This window comes from Peromyscus leucopus, chromosome 9 (genome assembly GCF_004664715.2).
Source record: "Peromyscus leucopus breed LL Stock chromosome 9, UCI_PerLeu_2.1, whole genome shotgun sequence".
Taxonomy (NCBI): domain Eukaryota; kingdom Metazoa; phylum Chordata; class Mammalia; order Rodentia; family Cricetidae; genus Peromyscus; species Peromyscus leucopus.
The window spans coordinates 27,894,854-27,910,746 of record NC_051070.1 but is presented as its reverse complement, the minus strand read 5'-3'; the positions used below and the strand labels follow the sequence as shown (position 1 = coordinate 27,910,746).

Below are 15,893 nucleotides of genomic sequence, written 5' to 3'. Positions count from 1 at the left end.
TAAAATGCAAAAATTGTTCAATAACATTGAAACTCCATACTGTCTACAAAATAGGAAATTTTTTTTCAATATTTTCCAAAAATTATTCTTGTAAGGTTCAGTTTTACAGGCTGGACATATAGCTCAGTGACTGAAAGCACTGGGTGCTCCTTGAGAGGACCCAGGTTCAATTCCCAGCACCCACATGGCAACTCCCAAATGTCTGTACCTCCAGTTATAGGGGATCAACACCTTCATACAGACATGCATGCATTCAAAACCATCAATGCACATGAAAAAACAAACAAACAAAAAGATTCAATTTTACATTTAGTGGTGGCTTAGTAAATATACACACATGAATGCCAACATAAGACCATTGCTACCAGATTTTATTGATTACTTTTATTTTTATACTATATATAAAAATGTTCAAGATTCTGGGAAAATTAATTAACTCAGTATTTTTAAATGGTAGACAATGATAAGGCACAAAATCTGCCATTGAAGACTCAGTATCCAATATTGAGGATACAGTTTAGTACCTAGTAAAATCTCTAAGTTTAAAATTAATATTCTGCTAATGTGCTTGCATAATTCATGCAATTTGAATTGGACCATTCATAATAAGGAAACACTGATTTACTTTTAATTATAATAAAGAATTCTGGCAGGAATTTAGTCAGTACAGTCTAGGCTGAATATATTGATATATACGTTTTAATATTAAAAAGAACATTAAATATCTCAGTGCCTTTATATGGATATTTATTTCACTGAAATGTTGGCAGTAAGCACAAGCATTCTTAACATTCCCTTTGCATGTACCAAGACTTTAACTTCAGAGGCACCCAAGCATCTCTTACAAATATGTTAACTCTTCAGTATGATTAAAGTTTGCTGTTAGGCAGTTTAATTTCCTACCCTTCTTTTTAAAAAATACCACTATTAGTTGTACAGCTTCCTGTATTTGAACTTTGTCCTTATCAGTCGTCTCCAGGACCTGACTCTCTATTAGTAAGTAACCTTGCATTTCTACCTCCAATATTTGTTAGAACTCCATTTCCTTAATCATCAATGAACACAGTTTATTTTCAAGAGTACAGGGATTATGTAAGAGATGAACCAATAGGAAATTTCAGAAGTGTGCATGAAGGCAGCCTCTCAGTATAGTGACCCCAAATTCATCCTTTTCAGATATATTCTTTTATCTAAATTGTCATCTGGGATTAAAATTTGAATACTGGTATCTTGGTTTATATATACATGTAAAACCAGTATTGTATCCTTGTTTTCTAGCATTCTTCCGAAAAGAAAACTAGTCTTCATATATCAAAAATATGTTTATGCCCAAGCATAATAATTTTGGTTAAATTTCAACCTTGATTAAACATAGGTTCCATGTGAAGTTCAGCATATTGTCATTCAGAGCCTAGTAAATGATGCAAGATAGTAGGCATATAATAAAATAAGGTCATTTAAGTGTGTTTTTCAGGAAATTTTTAAATTGCTCAACCATCACTGCTATCTATAAGCCACAAACTCTAGTGGTTTATAGTCATGGGGATGATGAACAGAACCTAGAACAAGGCACTAAATAGCAATAAGGGTTTCAATTTTAGTGACCTATATAATTTGAAAGCAAAGGAGTCATAAATCACTCTAGTGAACTCCCATCATAACTTACCCTGCAAAAGCACAGTATAATAGAGAACAAAGTATTCAATTTGAGCTCTGCCATTCATAATCTAGTAACAGGTTTATTGGTTTACTATTGATCTCTGCCAGATTACGTATCCCTACTTTACTAGGCTGCATTTTAAGAACATTAGAGACATTCCACATATGCTGTAAAAATGCTGCAATATAATAATTAAGAAGACATTTCAGATACATTGCAAGATGAGCTTATCAACACACTTTTGAAATAACAAATTAGTTTTCCTAAAATACATTTGTAATTTGAGCTTTACAGATTTTTAGCATCTTCAAGTATTCATCTATAAAATTTCTAATGCTCAGAGTATGAAATCTGAACTCCCAATCATCTCTAACTAGTTTTGAAGTGATTTAAAAGTGAAGCAATGCTATCTTTATAGTCCAATTATTCTTTTCCTCCTTGACTCCATTTTTCTGTAGATATTCTATGGGATATTTCAGAGCAGTTTTGACATCATTGTACATAATCAAAGACTTTACTGCCCATAAAACATATTCTACCCATGTTCATGCATATGAGTGAATAAAGCTAAAAAGGAGGCTCCTGTAGAGTAAAATGTTTACCAGGGCTTTAAGTCCATTTGACCCTGTGCTCCTAAGAATGTCAATAGTTATATAGTAATTCAGAGATTTCCTGTCTAATTGACTGTTGGCAAAAAGTGGCCCTACGGTAACCACGAAGCAATCCAGACAATTGCCACACTACTGGTGTCTATTCATAAACAAAACCTATGTAATATACTGAAAATTGAGAAGGTGAGCTAGTGCCTACCTAGAATCATCACACCTATTGACTAGTGATCATAGTACCTGAAGTCATTCTTTATGCTACCAACAGAGAAAGGTAAACATTAACAAAACTAAAAAATGTTTGATCTATGATAGTGTTCTGCCTGTAAGATAACACTGGTGCATTAGTGTCACAAAAGTTGTAGATGTTACCATCCATTATCCAATTAGATTTAAGGCCCACTCTATGAGATGGCACCCACCCCTTACATGGATTGTCTGGACAAAGCCTGGTACTAGAGAGTCCATGGAACTAGGGAAAAAACAAATACTATTGTTCTGCTAAATAAATGTAACAATAAAATAACTCCCAGAAACATTTTACTATTTTCATAGATGAGTGCCTTACTGAATCCTCATCAGAGAAGCTTCCTCCTGCAATAGATGAGAGTTGATACAGAGACCAAAACTGGACAAAGTGCAGAGTCTGAGACTTTGCGACACTCAGTCCTAAATAAAATGTCTTCATCAAATACCTTGCTTCGGGGATCAGGAAACTCTGCATAAGAGCCAGAAAGACTGTGAGAGCCGCAGGGATAGATGATACCAGAGAAACAAGATCTTTTAGATACAACAGGGCTGACACACACACGAACTAGAGATGGTTTCAGGCACAGGGCCTGCATAGGTCCCAACCAGATGGGCTCCCAGTGCTCAAGGAAAGTGGACAGAAACCCCAATCTCTAACCTAGAAGCTATCTCGAGTTGAAAACCACGTTCAAAGGAAAAATTCACATTCTCTAATGGAGTTTCACCAGGTATACAAACCACAGTTATGGGCAGGAACATATCCACTAGTAGTGGGCTGAAACAAAACCACTAACTCAAATGCATTTTGGGGGGCTTTTTGTCTCACAATCGTTTATCTGGGTTTTTTATTTCTTTACAAATCTTGTGCTTGTTTGTATCAGTTTTATATTTCTGCATATGTATACCTCAGTGATTGTATTTTTTGTTTTTTTTATATTTTTATATTAGTTCATTATATATTTATTATTTTATTTTCAGTTTATTCCTTTCTTGTGCTTTTCCTCTGGGTCCATTTTTTCTATTTATTTGTATTCTGGTATGTTTGCTCTTCATTATACGTTATTGTTACTATTATTATTATTATTTAATTATTTATGCATGCCTCTTTTTATTTTAATGAATGAAAGTGAGGGTGCTATTTTAATTGGATGGTGAAATGGAGATGATCGTGGAAGTTTGGTAAGGGAAAAGCATAATTAGAATGAAGTGTATGAAAAAAACCATTTTAAATAAAAAATGTAGTAAAGAGATAAGGAAAAGCATAGGGGAAAAGATGCTTATTTTTGCTTGCATATGCCATTACTAATTAAAAATCACCACATAACAATCAGAATTTCTAGAAATAAACTGAAAATAAAATAAATGGAACAATTTTAAGAAGATACTTTGAATTTCCTCATTTGCCTATCAATAGTGTTATTAACTTCATAACTAATATTGTTGTTATAATGAATATAAATTGTCTGTAACCATCTCTAAGATATCAGCGCCTATGAGATGAGAAGTCTATGGTACATTCAAATAACAAGAAAAACAATTTTTATTTTCATATTTTAATTATTATCTTACATACAATAAATTTTCAGTTTTACAAACACAAAAATGATAACAAACTTCATTTAGAATGATATTGTACACTATTAAGATTTTTATTTTTAATCTATCTTTCCATAAATTAACTCACTTTATTTGTGCTAGTAATACTATCAAACTGCAATCATTAAAGACTACATATTCAATTATTCATTATAGACTCTTTTAATGCATTAATTTTTTTATAGTTCAATGTTAGTTTAATTAATTAGTTGTGTGATTGATTAATTGCTTGTTTGTAAACTTTCTGGACTCCATAGAAAATTGTGTTGGTTTATCTCACTATAATAAACCCAGGTTCATCTGAACTGAGTATGTTATTTCTGCAGGTAGTAGCTTTGAAGACTTAATCTACATGATCCATTTGTTTCTCCAAGGACTTGTCAACATGAAATATGAAGAAAATATTCTCAATTGGGGAGATAGCACAGTAAAAGAGAACCTGTGAAGGATTGGGGCATATAGGTAGAGGGGCCATGGTTAGGTAACAAACAGTGTGAAATACCAATATGGCTGGCTTCTTCATATTCTGGACAAGAGACAAAAGCCTGAAAGCTGAAAATAAAGTCTGAGGTTGTTTGTCACTAAGGCCTCTGCTGATAGACAGGCTCAGCATGTTCAAGATCTGATTAAGACACATTTACCCAACAATTGTGGGCTAGTCAGCCATCCTTTCATTCTCCAAACTGACCAATCTTAAATTAGATGAGGAAGACCACTCAGAGGCATTAAAGAAACCACCTCTCGCTCTCAAGAAGAAGCCAGGCTTTGACTTCAGAATTCTCCCTCCTGTTTGTGGAGGGTCTTGATCTCTGAATTGTGCTGCATGTTTCTCATCCCAAATAAAAGCCTTTTTCAACAGCTGATTCTGCCTGTTCCTATTCATGGTTTTGCTACTGCTTCCTGTCATCCTCCACATTTTGTCTGCCTTTTAATTCTTTAACTGGAAAGGAAAATGAACCAAGTTCAAGACTCCTTTGGTAACAGGAAGAGAGAAAGGAAAAAGTTAAATAAAAGATTCTCAAATGAATGATGTTTTGCTTTTCTACTTGCAAATTCATTTGGGGGATGCATTTATTTTTATGTATTTTCAAAGTAGCCTTCTGTATCATGCAGATTGCCTCCTAATTAGACACCTATAGGAATACTGTATTCTTTCCTATTTGTAGAGATGAACACCTTACTTTTATTGTTATACATTCTATATTGCATGTGACAAAGACAAGTACATATTTTAGATCATTCCTACAATTTCTGTCATATTACTACATAAATTCACTGCTCACCTAGAAAATTTATGTAAACATGCAATTGGAAGTATATCAATACTGTGACACTGATATGTTTAGTAACAAAGTCCATAGTACTAATGTGTTCAGGAGGACAGGCCACAGTGTCAGTAGAGCTGCGAGGCAGCATTATAGCCTTCTTTTCTTCTAAAAACAGAGCCATAACTGGGTCATCTCTCTCAGCAGGAAGCTTCAGACATCATCTAACCTTGTGTAACAGGATAGTGAGTATCTTTTGACCTAGTTTTGCTCTAGGCAAAGATAAGTTTGCCAGAGAATGAAAACTGGATAGGAGCACTGTACTTTTCTGTTCCTGGAAGGATCCCTAAAAGGTTAGATACGTGACCCCTCCCACACTCTAGAAAATAAAAATATGTCTTAAAAAAACAACATTTATTGGTTTCCTTTTTTGAAATTGTCATACATTTATTTAATGCATTCTGGTTACCCTCACACCTACCTTCTCATATTTTCTTCCCTTCAATATTAACCCTCCATCCTCTTTTTAAGTCCCCTTCTCATATCCACTCTTCGCTTTTTAAACATATTTTAAAATTATTGAGACCTGAAATATCTCATTTCACATCATATAGCTGGATCTGATTTCAAATTCTATTATTAAGGTTCATGCATATTATCATTTCTTTTTATATATCCTTTAAAACATTTTATGTAGATGTAACCAATCAAATAAGAAACACAGAGCCAATGTAAAAGAGAAAGCCGAGAGGTCAGAGCTCAGAGATAAAATCTTACCTCCTGCAGTGCTCCTAACTTCCCCGAGAGAGAGAGCTTCTTCCTGTTTGTCTGTCTTTAAATAGTCTGTTCTGCCTTCTCATTGGTTGTAAACCAACCACATGACTGCCTCATCACTGCCTGTAAGTACCGCCTTCCAGGTCTCAAAGGCATATGTCTCCAATACTGGCTGTATCCCTGAACACACAGAAATCTACCTAGCTCTTCTAACCACCACGCTCTGGCTATGGCTCTAATAGCTCTGACCCCAGGGCAACTTTATTTATTAACATAAAATTAAAATTACATTTCAGTACAAATAAAATATCACCATAACTATATTACTTTTTTTTCTTTTAGCTCATCTATTTACTTAAATTGTGATCTTCTGGGAAGGAAAGAACTGGCTAATGTATTAAATTATTCCCTTCAGTACATTGAACAATATTTTAAAAAAGAAATTCACAAGTGTTTATTTTCAAATAACATAAATGTTCAACAAAATATATAAATATTGTGAATTAGGAAAAAAATTCAAATTTCCAAAGCTATTTATCTTCCCAAATATGTATATTATTATTGGCCCTTTCTGCGAAGCTGCTATGGCAATATGAAAGGTCATAAAAAATTTTAACATTAAATTAGCACAACATGAAAAAAATAAATTATTTTAATCCATATTGCTGAAAAGAAAAAAATCTTTTTATAATTTTAATGTTCTGACCAATTATGGAGAAAAGTAAATTTCTATTTAATAATAAATTCACTGACTATTTATTTCTAAACTTCATTCTATCAAATACTGATTTTAATCATGTATGTAATTCTGTGTAAATATGGTATGGACAATTCAAAAAATAAACACCTTTATACATTTGTGATTTCAGTAAGTTAGAAAGATAGTTTTTTCCCTATTATACAGTCTAGCTATAAAAGTTTATTGATAAAATTTCAGCTGTGTTTTAGCTTTGGAAGACTTAAAGTCAACATCAAAATAAACATGGTTTCCATATGATGTATAGTTATTTTACTGTACCTGTATATGCAAATTGAACAAGATCCCAGAGTGCATTTGGGTCTATGCCTTCCATCTTGATCTCCTCTTGCTTGGCTTCACAAACATCACTTGTAAACATGGCAGCAAAATAGTCAGAGACAGAACTCAGAACAAGCCTGAAAGAGTCACAGGGTCTGTTTTAGGCAATGGACATAAAGCACAGAACAATGAGCTCACCAGACACAACATGTAGCAAAGAATCAACATCAGCTATTTTGTTCATCATGGTTACATTTCCTAGTCACTGTAAACATACATATGCAAGTGTATTTGTGGTACAGTATACTGCCAGAATCCTTTAGGTACATATAAAATAATTCTATAGGTGAATCATGAATTAGTTTCATTTTTAAAAACTGTAAAAACTACCTCCTGATTTCTGTGGTATATTCTCAAAATTGCATTCCTATTAGCAAAGAATAAGCTCTCCTTATACATCTTTAACATTTCCAGTGTGTGTGTGTGTGTGTGTGTGTGTGTGTGTGTGTGTGTGTGTGTGTACAGAATTGTTGGCATTGTATACATTTATCTCTTTACTTTTATTATAATTCACAAATTAAAAATGCCAGTATCTTTTTCACCTGAAATACTTAGAAATCATATTTTTTTTTTTTACTCTGATACTCCTTTCTTTAGTTGCTCATACAAAACACAGAATGGAATTTTCAACTGTTAAGAAAAATGAAATCATAAACCAGAGGAAAATGGATGGATCTAGAAAATGTACTGAGCCAGGCAACATGGGCACAGAAAGCCAAGTGCCATATGTTGGATCTTATAGGTGCATTTTAGTCCCCAAGTATTAGATATGTTCCAGCTGTAGTGAAATATGCCAGGAAGCAAGAAGCCACAAATCAAGAGAGGCTAAAGATTTGAAGATACTAAAACAGAAGTGGTAATTGCTGGGGGAAACACTAGCATGGAAAGGTTTAAATATGGATGCTATTGCAGAATGTAGGAAATACGAGAGTTGGTAGAGGGTTAACCAAAGCTAAAGACATAGGAGAAAGACATGCAAATACTAAATTTATAATTTAAAGTTTGAAGTAAAAAATAATAATAAATAAATGTGTTTAAACAGATGTGTTGTAAAATATTATTTTAAGGTGTGTTACTTTTGTTTATGTTGCATTTGTTTAACTCTGTGAAGATGTGTTACTGTGCCTGTCTAACACACCTGGTGGTCTAAAAAAGAACTGAAGGGCCAAAAGCAAGACAGGAGAAAGGATAGGTGAGACTGGCAGGTAGAGAGAATATATAAAAGTAGAAATCTGGGAGGAAAGAAGAAGAAACCAGAGAAGGTGGAAGACTCCAGAGGCCAGCCATCCAGCTACACAGCAAGCCGCAGAGTAAAAGTAAGATTTACAGATGTAAGAGAATGGGAAAAGCCCAGGGGCAAAAGATGGACAGGATTAATTTAAAGTTAGAGAAAGCTGGCAAGAAAAAACAAAACAAAGCCAAAAACAAGCTGAGTCCTGGCATTCATAGTTAATAATAAGCCTCCTTGTGTGATTTATTTGGGAGCTTGGTGGCAGGCCCCCCAACACAGCAAAAAGAAAAAATAACCAGCAACACATGTGCTCTTTATGGGTAGATAGGGTTATTCCCAGAAGTCAAAGGTTTTCATAACCATTGGTGAGTTTGTGATACCTCCCAATAAGTTATTTGGCCAGGGAGTTCCAGAGGCATCAACCCTGGTTGCTGCCATTCTCATTGTTCTCCCATCAAAATTAGATACTATGACCCTGATGCAAGGAAAATAAAATAAAATAAAACACATAAATTTCTGATACAGGACACAAAGACCAGAATCTGGAACAGAAAAACAAACATTTTGTTGCTAGCTAACATAAGATCATTTGTTTTAAATTGAGGGGATGTGGCCCACTACAACACTGACATATTCTGGTGAAATTACTATGCACACACTATAACTGATTTTGTGGAGTTGATACCTGTCCTACAGGAGGGAATATATACTTGTTATTGTACTGTAAACTTTTTCAAAGTCATGTAGTCAGCCATATCACAGACTTTAAGAGGAATCTATGACTGTCTAATATTCCTTTAGATGTTCATGGTTATAACTGGAAACTAATGCTACTCTTTAGCAGTAGGCAGACAAGAGTCTTTTTATGCTGGACAGTTGTTCATGAAGAGACTCAACCTGTTGAAAATAAGTGGCTATTGAGTGTTCACCCTAAGGTCTCCATTGCTTCCTAAGGTCTCTATTGCCCCTTCTGAGGATATTGGGATATTTTAGAAGAGGGAGAGGAAAGAATACAAGAGTCTATGGAGGGGAGTGGATTTATGAAATGTTTCTTCTATATATGGCATTTTTGTGGCAATTGTGAACACACAGAAGCTACAGATCCCTGCACTATGCTTGTAGAAAAAAGAAATGAAACAGCATGTGTCACAATGATATGTGACTGTGGAGCATGTGAGGCCATGAGGAGCTATTAGCTGCTGGGGATGGCATATAAGATGGCTGACGTGCTGCCAGCAGAGACTGGAGAAAAGGAGATCCGAGATTGTGGACCATCAACCCTCCATGTGTTCCCCTCCAGATCTTCTGCTTAGCATGCCTCTAGAGGGCCAAGGCAGAAATGCCTATGTGTCCCAAGGTCATGCTTTATGCTGTGCACATGTCATGCCCTCCTCCATATAAATATTTCTTGTAAGGCTAGTCTTTTTCTTCTATCTGATCTTCATGTTCTGTGTTCCTAGATCAATGATGATTTCTGTGATACAAGAAAGGAGTGAAGTAAATTTCACAGGAATTTATACAGAGATGATCACTCAGGCTGGGGTTAAGGCAGTTATGTGGTTCATGGAAAAGAACCTGCAGCCTGGGGAAGATTTTTAGGTTTGGATAAACTGTACTGAATGTGTGGTCAACTATAGCACATGGTATGATGTGTTTCAACACACTGGACTTAAATTGGCCATGATGAATAATTCAGTTTCTGAGGACATTGTGTAAAACTTGAAACCCTAAGAGGAATTGGCTGAAGACTGTGGATGGAGTAACATATAGATGGGATGACAAACTAAAAGTGTGGGAACCTAGAATAGGAGGAAAATAGTGGCCTCCACCAAGAAAGGGAGATGGCAATTTTAATCCAGATATTTTTGATTCCTCCTGAAGGAATGTAGAGATAATGGGACAATTGATGGAGTGATTGCTACAAGCTTTATTGGGTTCCTAGATTGAAAGGAGCTGCTGAGAAAGGTGAACTTTCTTTCATAGAAGCTCTAAAAATTAGATTAGGTCTTCCTTGGAATTGTTAGATGTAGAGGAACAGAAGTTGCTGACTTGCAGGGACAGATTTCTTGTCTGAGGTCGTTGTGACCCACCAGTCATGGGGCTTAGTGTTTGCAGAGGGCTGAGGAGGAACTTAGGTGGCTGCAGGGGTCTTGAGGTCGGAGCAGACTGTGTGAGAAGGAAATGACTGTCTGGTACATTGACCACTGTTCTTATTTTTATTTTTTTTGCAAAATTGCATGTTGCTAGCCTCTGGGTCAAGTGCTCAAAAGATTGTATAATCATTAATAATAAAAATAGATTATGTTTGCTTTGGTGTTAAGTCTGGGATAGTTCCTGTGTTTAGTAAAAGATGATGAAGAATATATTGGTGATTTTCTAAGAATAATCTTTGAAATCATGAGAACATTTTGTATTGGGTGATTTTCCCCTTCCTTTCTGTTCCCCCTTTACTTATGATAATAAAAGACTGAGGTTACCAGGGCAAAAGCAGAAACTAAAGAAGCTATAGCAAAAGCTAAGAAAAGTTAGAGACGCTAAGAGAAGCTAAGAGAAACTAAGAGAAGCTAAGAGAAGCCAGGGGAGCAAAAGAAACGTAGCAACTGCAGAAGCCCGAAGTGACCTGTCACTTTGCACAAACATTGTCTCTGAGTCGTTATTGCGCCTTCCAGGTCCTTCAGACCCCCGAAACTGCGGAGGCTGGTCCCCGGCAATTAGCAGCTATTGTTTCTAGAGAAAGGATATCATTATCACTTCATCAATGGAGTTGCTATTGATAAACTTTCCATGCCTAGCTTCTGTAGCCAAGCTCATGTGTGCAACCTTCATTTGTCTCAGTGGGGCAAAAAGATATTTATAAAAGCATACGTGAAAGTAGGAGATAAATATGGTCAAAAAAACAGAGTGAGCAACTGTGGGAGAGGAAAATGAGAATGAATATGGTGGCAATACAACTGCATATGTTGATGAAATTATTGAACAGTACTACATTTAGAATGAACTAAATAGGGGGTGAGGAGATAGCTCAGTGTTTAAGAGCACCCCCCACTGTTCTTCCAGAGGACCTGGGTTTGATCCCCAGCACCCATATGGCAGCTAACAACTGTCTGTAACTTGAATTCCAAGGTATTCATCTCTTCTTCTGACTGTCTTAGACACCAGGCAAGCATGTGGTACACACATATACATGGAGGCAAACCAAACAGACACATAAAATTAAAAAAAAATGAAAAAAGTAAGCTAAATGATGAAAATATAAGTTTGTGAAAATACAGTATGAATTGTACCCAATGACCCCTTAAAAACTATGTACAAATTACTCTTGGCCAGTATAAGAGGTCATGATTTCCTTCTTTAACCAACATTATTCTGTCACCGACAGATTTGCACTGTTTAATGAACATTATATGAAATTGCAGCAGGATAACTTTGTTTGCTCCTTCCTGCTTCATTAAGATTTTAAAAATTTGATGTGTATTTGGTAGTAAAATCTATAAATTTCCTGTTTTTCTAGTGTTTGTCATTTGTTTTTGAAGGAGGATCACTTCCCTATCAGTAGAAGAAAAAGTTTTCTTTAGACTTCTTTTTTTTCTAATGAATATGAATGACCTGACCTCATGCACACCAGAAGAGGATGACAGACCTCATTACAGATGGTTGTGAACCACCATGTGGTTGCTGGGAATTGAACTCGGGACCGCCGGAAGAGCAGCTTTAACTGCTGAGCCATCTCTACAGACCGACTTCTTATAGTGTAGCACTGAGGATAAGCCATTATCCTAGCTTTCATTTATCAGAATTTTTTTCTAGTTTCATCTGCAATAACTCATAAAATATTTTTACTTAATGAAGTATTCCCAATTTATTTCATTCATTTGTAAAGAGAAGGTATGTATAATTTTGTTATCATCTAGGCTCTACTAATTTTAATAGAAAAATAGATTTCAAACTTATTGTTTTTCTGATGTAACATGCCATTTATTTATACTTATTTATTGTATACTTATATAATTTGTAATTATAATTTTAATAGTTTTTTACAGTGATAAACACACATTTTTAAACCCATAGTTATGTTTACTGTAATTTTCTTAATGTATGCAACAGTGAGGTTTACCACTTATAACCAAAGATTAAAATTTGATGACATATATTTTCTCATCTTTTCATACATTTCACTTCCCTCTGTGTCTATCAAAATTAGTAAATGTCTTAAAAATTCCCAGTGTCTCATAGTTTAAGTTGTAATTTGTTTCATATTCAACATTTCATTTTCACTTGGGTTTATTTTAGGCGATTTCCAGTTGTTGACAATAACTCATTTGCTCTTTTTTTATACATCAATGTAAAAAAATAGTTAATTCTATTGTAACTTTTATAACCTTTTGATTATTTAAGCATCCAAGTCTTCTCTAGGTCACTTATCACTGGATGGAGTTACTCTCCATTATGGACTATGTTCGCCTACTTCTTCCATATGTGGTAAGTTCTTACTGTATAACACACATTACATCACTCTTTGCCCCAAGTAGAAACTAAGAGGAGAAATAATGATCACTTTTTGTTATTGCTTTCTTTTATGAGGTTGCCATCTTTCCCGCCCTTTTTCTTTCCAGAGTTGAGGACCAAACCCAGGGCCTTGTACTTGCTAGGCAATCACTCTACCACTGAGCTAAATCACCAACCCCCATCTATTCACTTTTTAGTGTAGTTTGTGAATTGTTTTTCTTTTTGGGGGGAGTGGAGGGAGGGTATTTAAGACAGGGTTTCTCTGTGTAACAGCTTTGGTTGTCTTAGAACTTGCTTTGTACCCCAGGCTGGACTCACACTCACAGAGATCTACCTGGCTCTACCTCTCATGTGCTGAGATTAAAGGTGTACATCACCAATCCCTGGCTAGCTTTTGATGAAGCAGGAAAAATAGGACATACAGAATGAAAGAAAGGTAAAAAGCCCCAAGGCAAAGCGTAGATGAAGAGAAACAGGTTAAATTAAGTTATAAAAGCTATTGGGACTGGCATAAGTTAAGGCCGAACATTCATAACTAAAAAGTATCTGTGTCATAATTTGGGGCTAGCAGTCTGAGAAAACCTGCTACATGCTTACATATAAAATAATTCAATAATGTAATAATAATTAATTTTATTTAAAAAGCACAGAAATAGCCAAATATTTACATTAAGCCAATTAAATAATATGTAATAAGTAATCAGCTTTATTAAAATGGTAAATATTATATCACCATAAACATCAGATTATGCATCTCTCTAAGCATATGTATTTAAACATAAACCCAATCAGCTTGTTCTTACACACAAAGTTTGTATTACAGGCCGGTCACATGGTGAAGAGCAAAATATTCTGTGACATGCGTTGTGCAAGTTTAAATCATCAAATGAAATCTTCTCCATCAGCTCTAGGGAAACACTTCCAGCTGAGTTATAGAAGTGTAGAATGCTTAATCCTGCATTTAGATTTAGTGACACAAAAGATTTGAACTAGAGTCTATGATTTAATGTTTGGCAAAAATCAACATCTTTATATGTGCTTATTTAGCTTCAGTTAATGCAAGTGAAGCTGGGGCAAAAATTCCATCAGTGAGAGAATGCAGCCACTAAGGAAAATCTCTGACCGGGGTTAGTAAATCCTTTACAAATCTTTTAAAGATTCCTATGCTCCACTTCAATTTATTACAGTGTTTGACACTGTTGACCTCCCATGTTTTAAAGCATTTTTTTTAAAGTTATGGAGCAGGGCAGACTTTCTTATCTCAGCTTTTCCTCTTAGTCAGTGACTTCTCTTTCTTTTCCTCCTTGGCCCTTCCTTTGCTGTAGAGTATTATGGACTTCTGGTTTTGCCTTAATATTAGTTTTCACAAAGCCGCTCTTTAGCACTGCTTTATGATAGGTCCTATGGCTCTAAATTTTACTGTGCTACTGCAATTCCAGTTTAAAAAAAGGCCAAATGTCCACTGGCATTTGCCTGTCTTCAAACTAAATTCAGTGGTCTGCCTGCAATTTTCTTACATTTGCCTTCCCTTGTTTCTAACTGTTATGGCACTAGGGATCTTCCAGATGATATGAATGAAGTGTTTGGTTTTGTTTTTTTACCATGTCTGAGGAGTATGTGGAGCTCTTGAAATTGAAAGACCAGGTCACTGATCTGCCAGCCTCTACACACTCCTCACCTCTAGACAAGTAACAGATCCAGTGACAAGGACTAACACACCACTTTAATGTTCTTGAAGAAAAAGCATCATTGTTAATATTATGTGCCAATAATTAAAATACGTGTGCTTTTGGATTGAGATTAACTTGATCAAAATTCTTACAGATTCTGTACTCTAGAAACAGGTAAAATATTTAGTGTAAGTCAGGTTTTGTTTCATTATAAAATGGAAGCAATCATAATGATATGTATAATGTTTACCTATGAGTATGCATATAAGTATATTCTTGAAATTCACTAATTTGACTATTAAATAGATCTATTTAATAATAATATTTAATAAGGTGGAAAACACAACATGATACATATGAAAACTCAGGATTTCAGATCATAGAATTACATTTTCTCATACTAGTCACATATTATCTTCTTATTCATCATTTGAATTTTCACTTCATCAACCTATAGCTATTTCAAACAATGACAGCCAAAATAGATACTTTTAAAAACATGACAACCTACCCTTCCCTTTGTTCTTTGGACCATATTCTGTATGAATAAGCTTTATCAGTTTACTGTATGTAATCATCCATCCTATTATTAATAAATGATAAACATAAAATTATAAATAACTTCTCTTGTTATAGCTGATTGCCCTAAACTATTGGTGAAAACATATAATAATATTAGGATTTTCAAGACTATCAAACCATGAACAAAGTCTGAATTTTTAAAATAATTTTTGAAGTTAAAATAAAACAATTCCTTTTCCCCCTTTCCCGTTTGTTCCTCAAAGTTCTCCCAATTGCACCCTCCTTGCTTTCTCACAAATTCACTGCCTTTTTAAAATTGTTGTTATGTATATGTGTGTGAGTTTAAATATATATATAAAATACAACCTTCTCTCTCGGTCTGGTTATGCTTCCCTAAGGTATTATTAGCCCTTTAGCGCTTTCCACTTAAAGCAAATGAGACTATGAGACTCTTAATAAATTATATACGTGCCAAAACATGACATTATAGGTATGGCTTAGTAACTGTGGCCCTAAAGTTAGAAACTATCATACACTATAAAAAACAATATCCTTGGTTATTTCCAAGATTTTGAAGGTACATTCCTATTGCCATAGACACCACACACTTCAGACGCAGGACTTAGAGCAATCGATCTGGAACTTAAGCAGAAATCTGCTCCATGAGAACTACCTCTCATAGTATTTGTTTTACACGTTAATATACTATTTGAGATGTCCTCTGTTTTTAAATA

At 34.8% G+C, this 15,893-nt stretch overlaps 1 protein-coding gene across 1 annotated transcript in view; it reads right to left on the bottom strand.

Moving 5' to 3' along the window:
* The window catches only part of Klhl1 (kelch like family member 1), a 346,069-nt gene that overhangs the window by 209,626 nt on the left and 120,550 nt on the right, over nt 1-15,893 (bottom strand). The window contains exon 3 of the mRNA XM_037208360.1: nt 7,171-7,307. Coding sequence (XP_037064255.1) covers nt 7,171-7,307 — 137 coding nt within the window. The remainder of the gene's footprint in view (nt 1-7,170; nt 7,308-15,893) is intronic.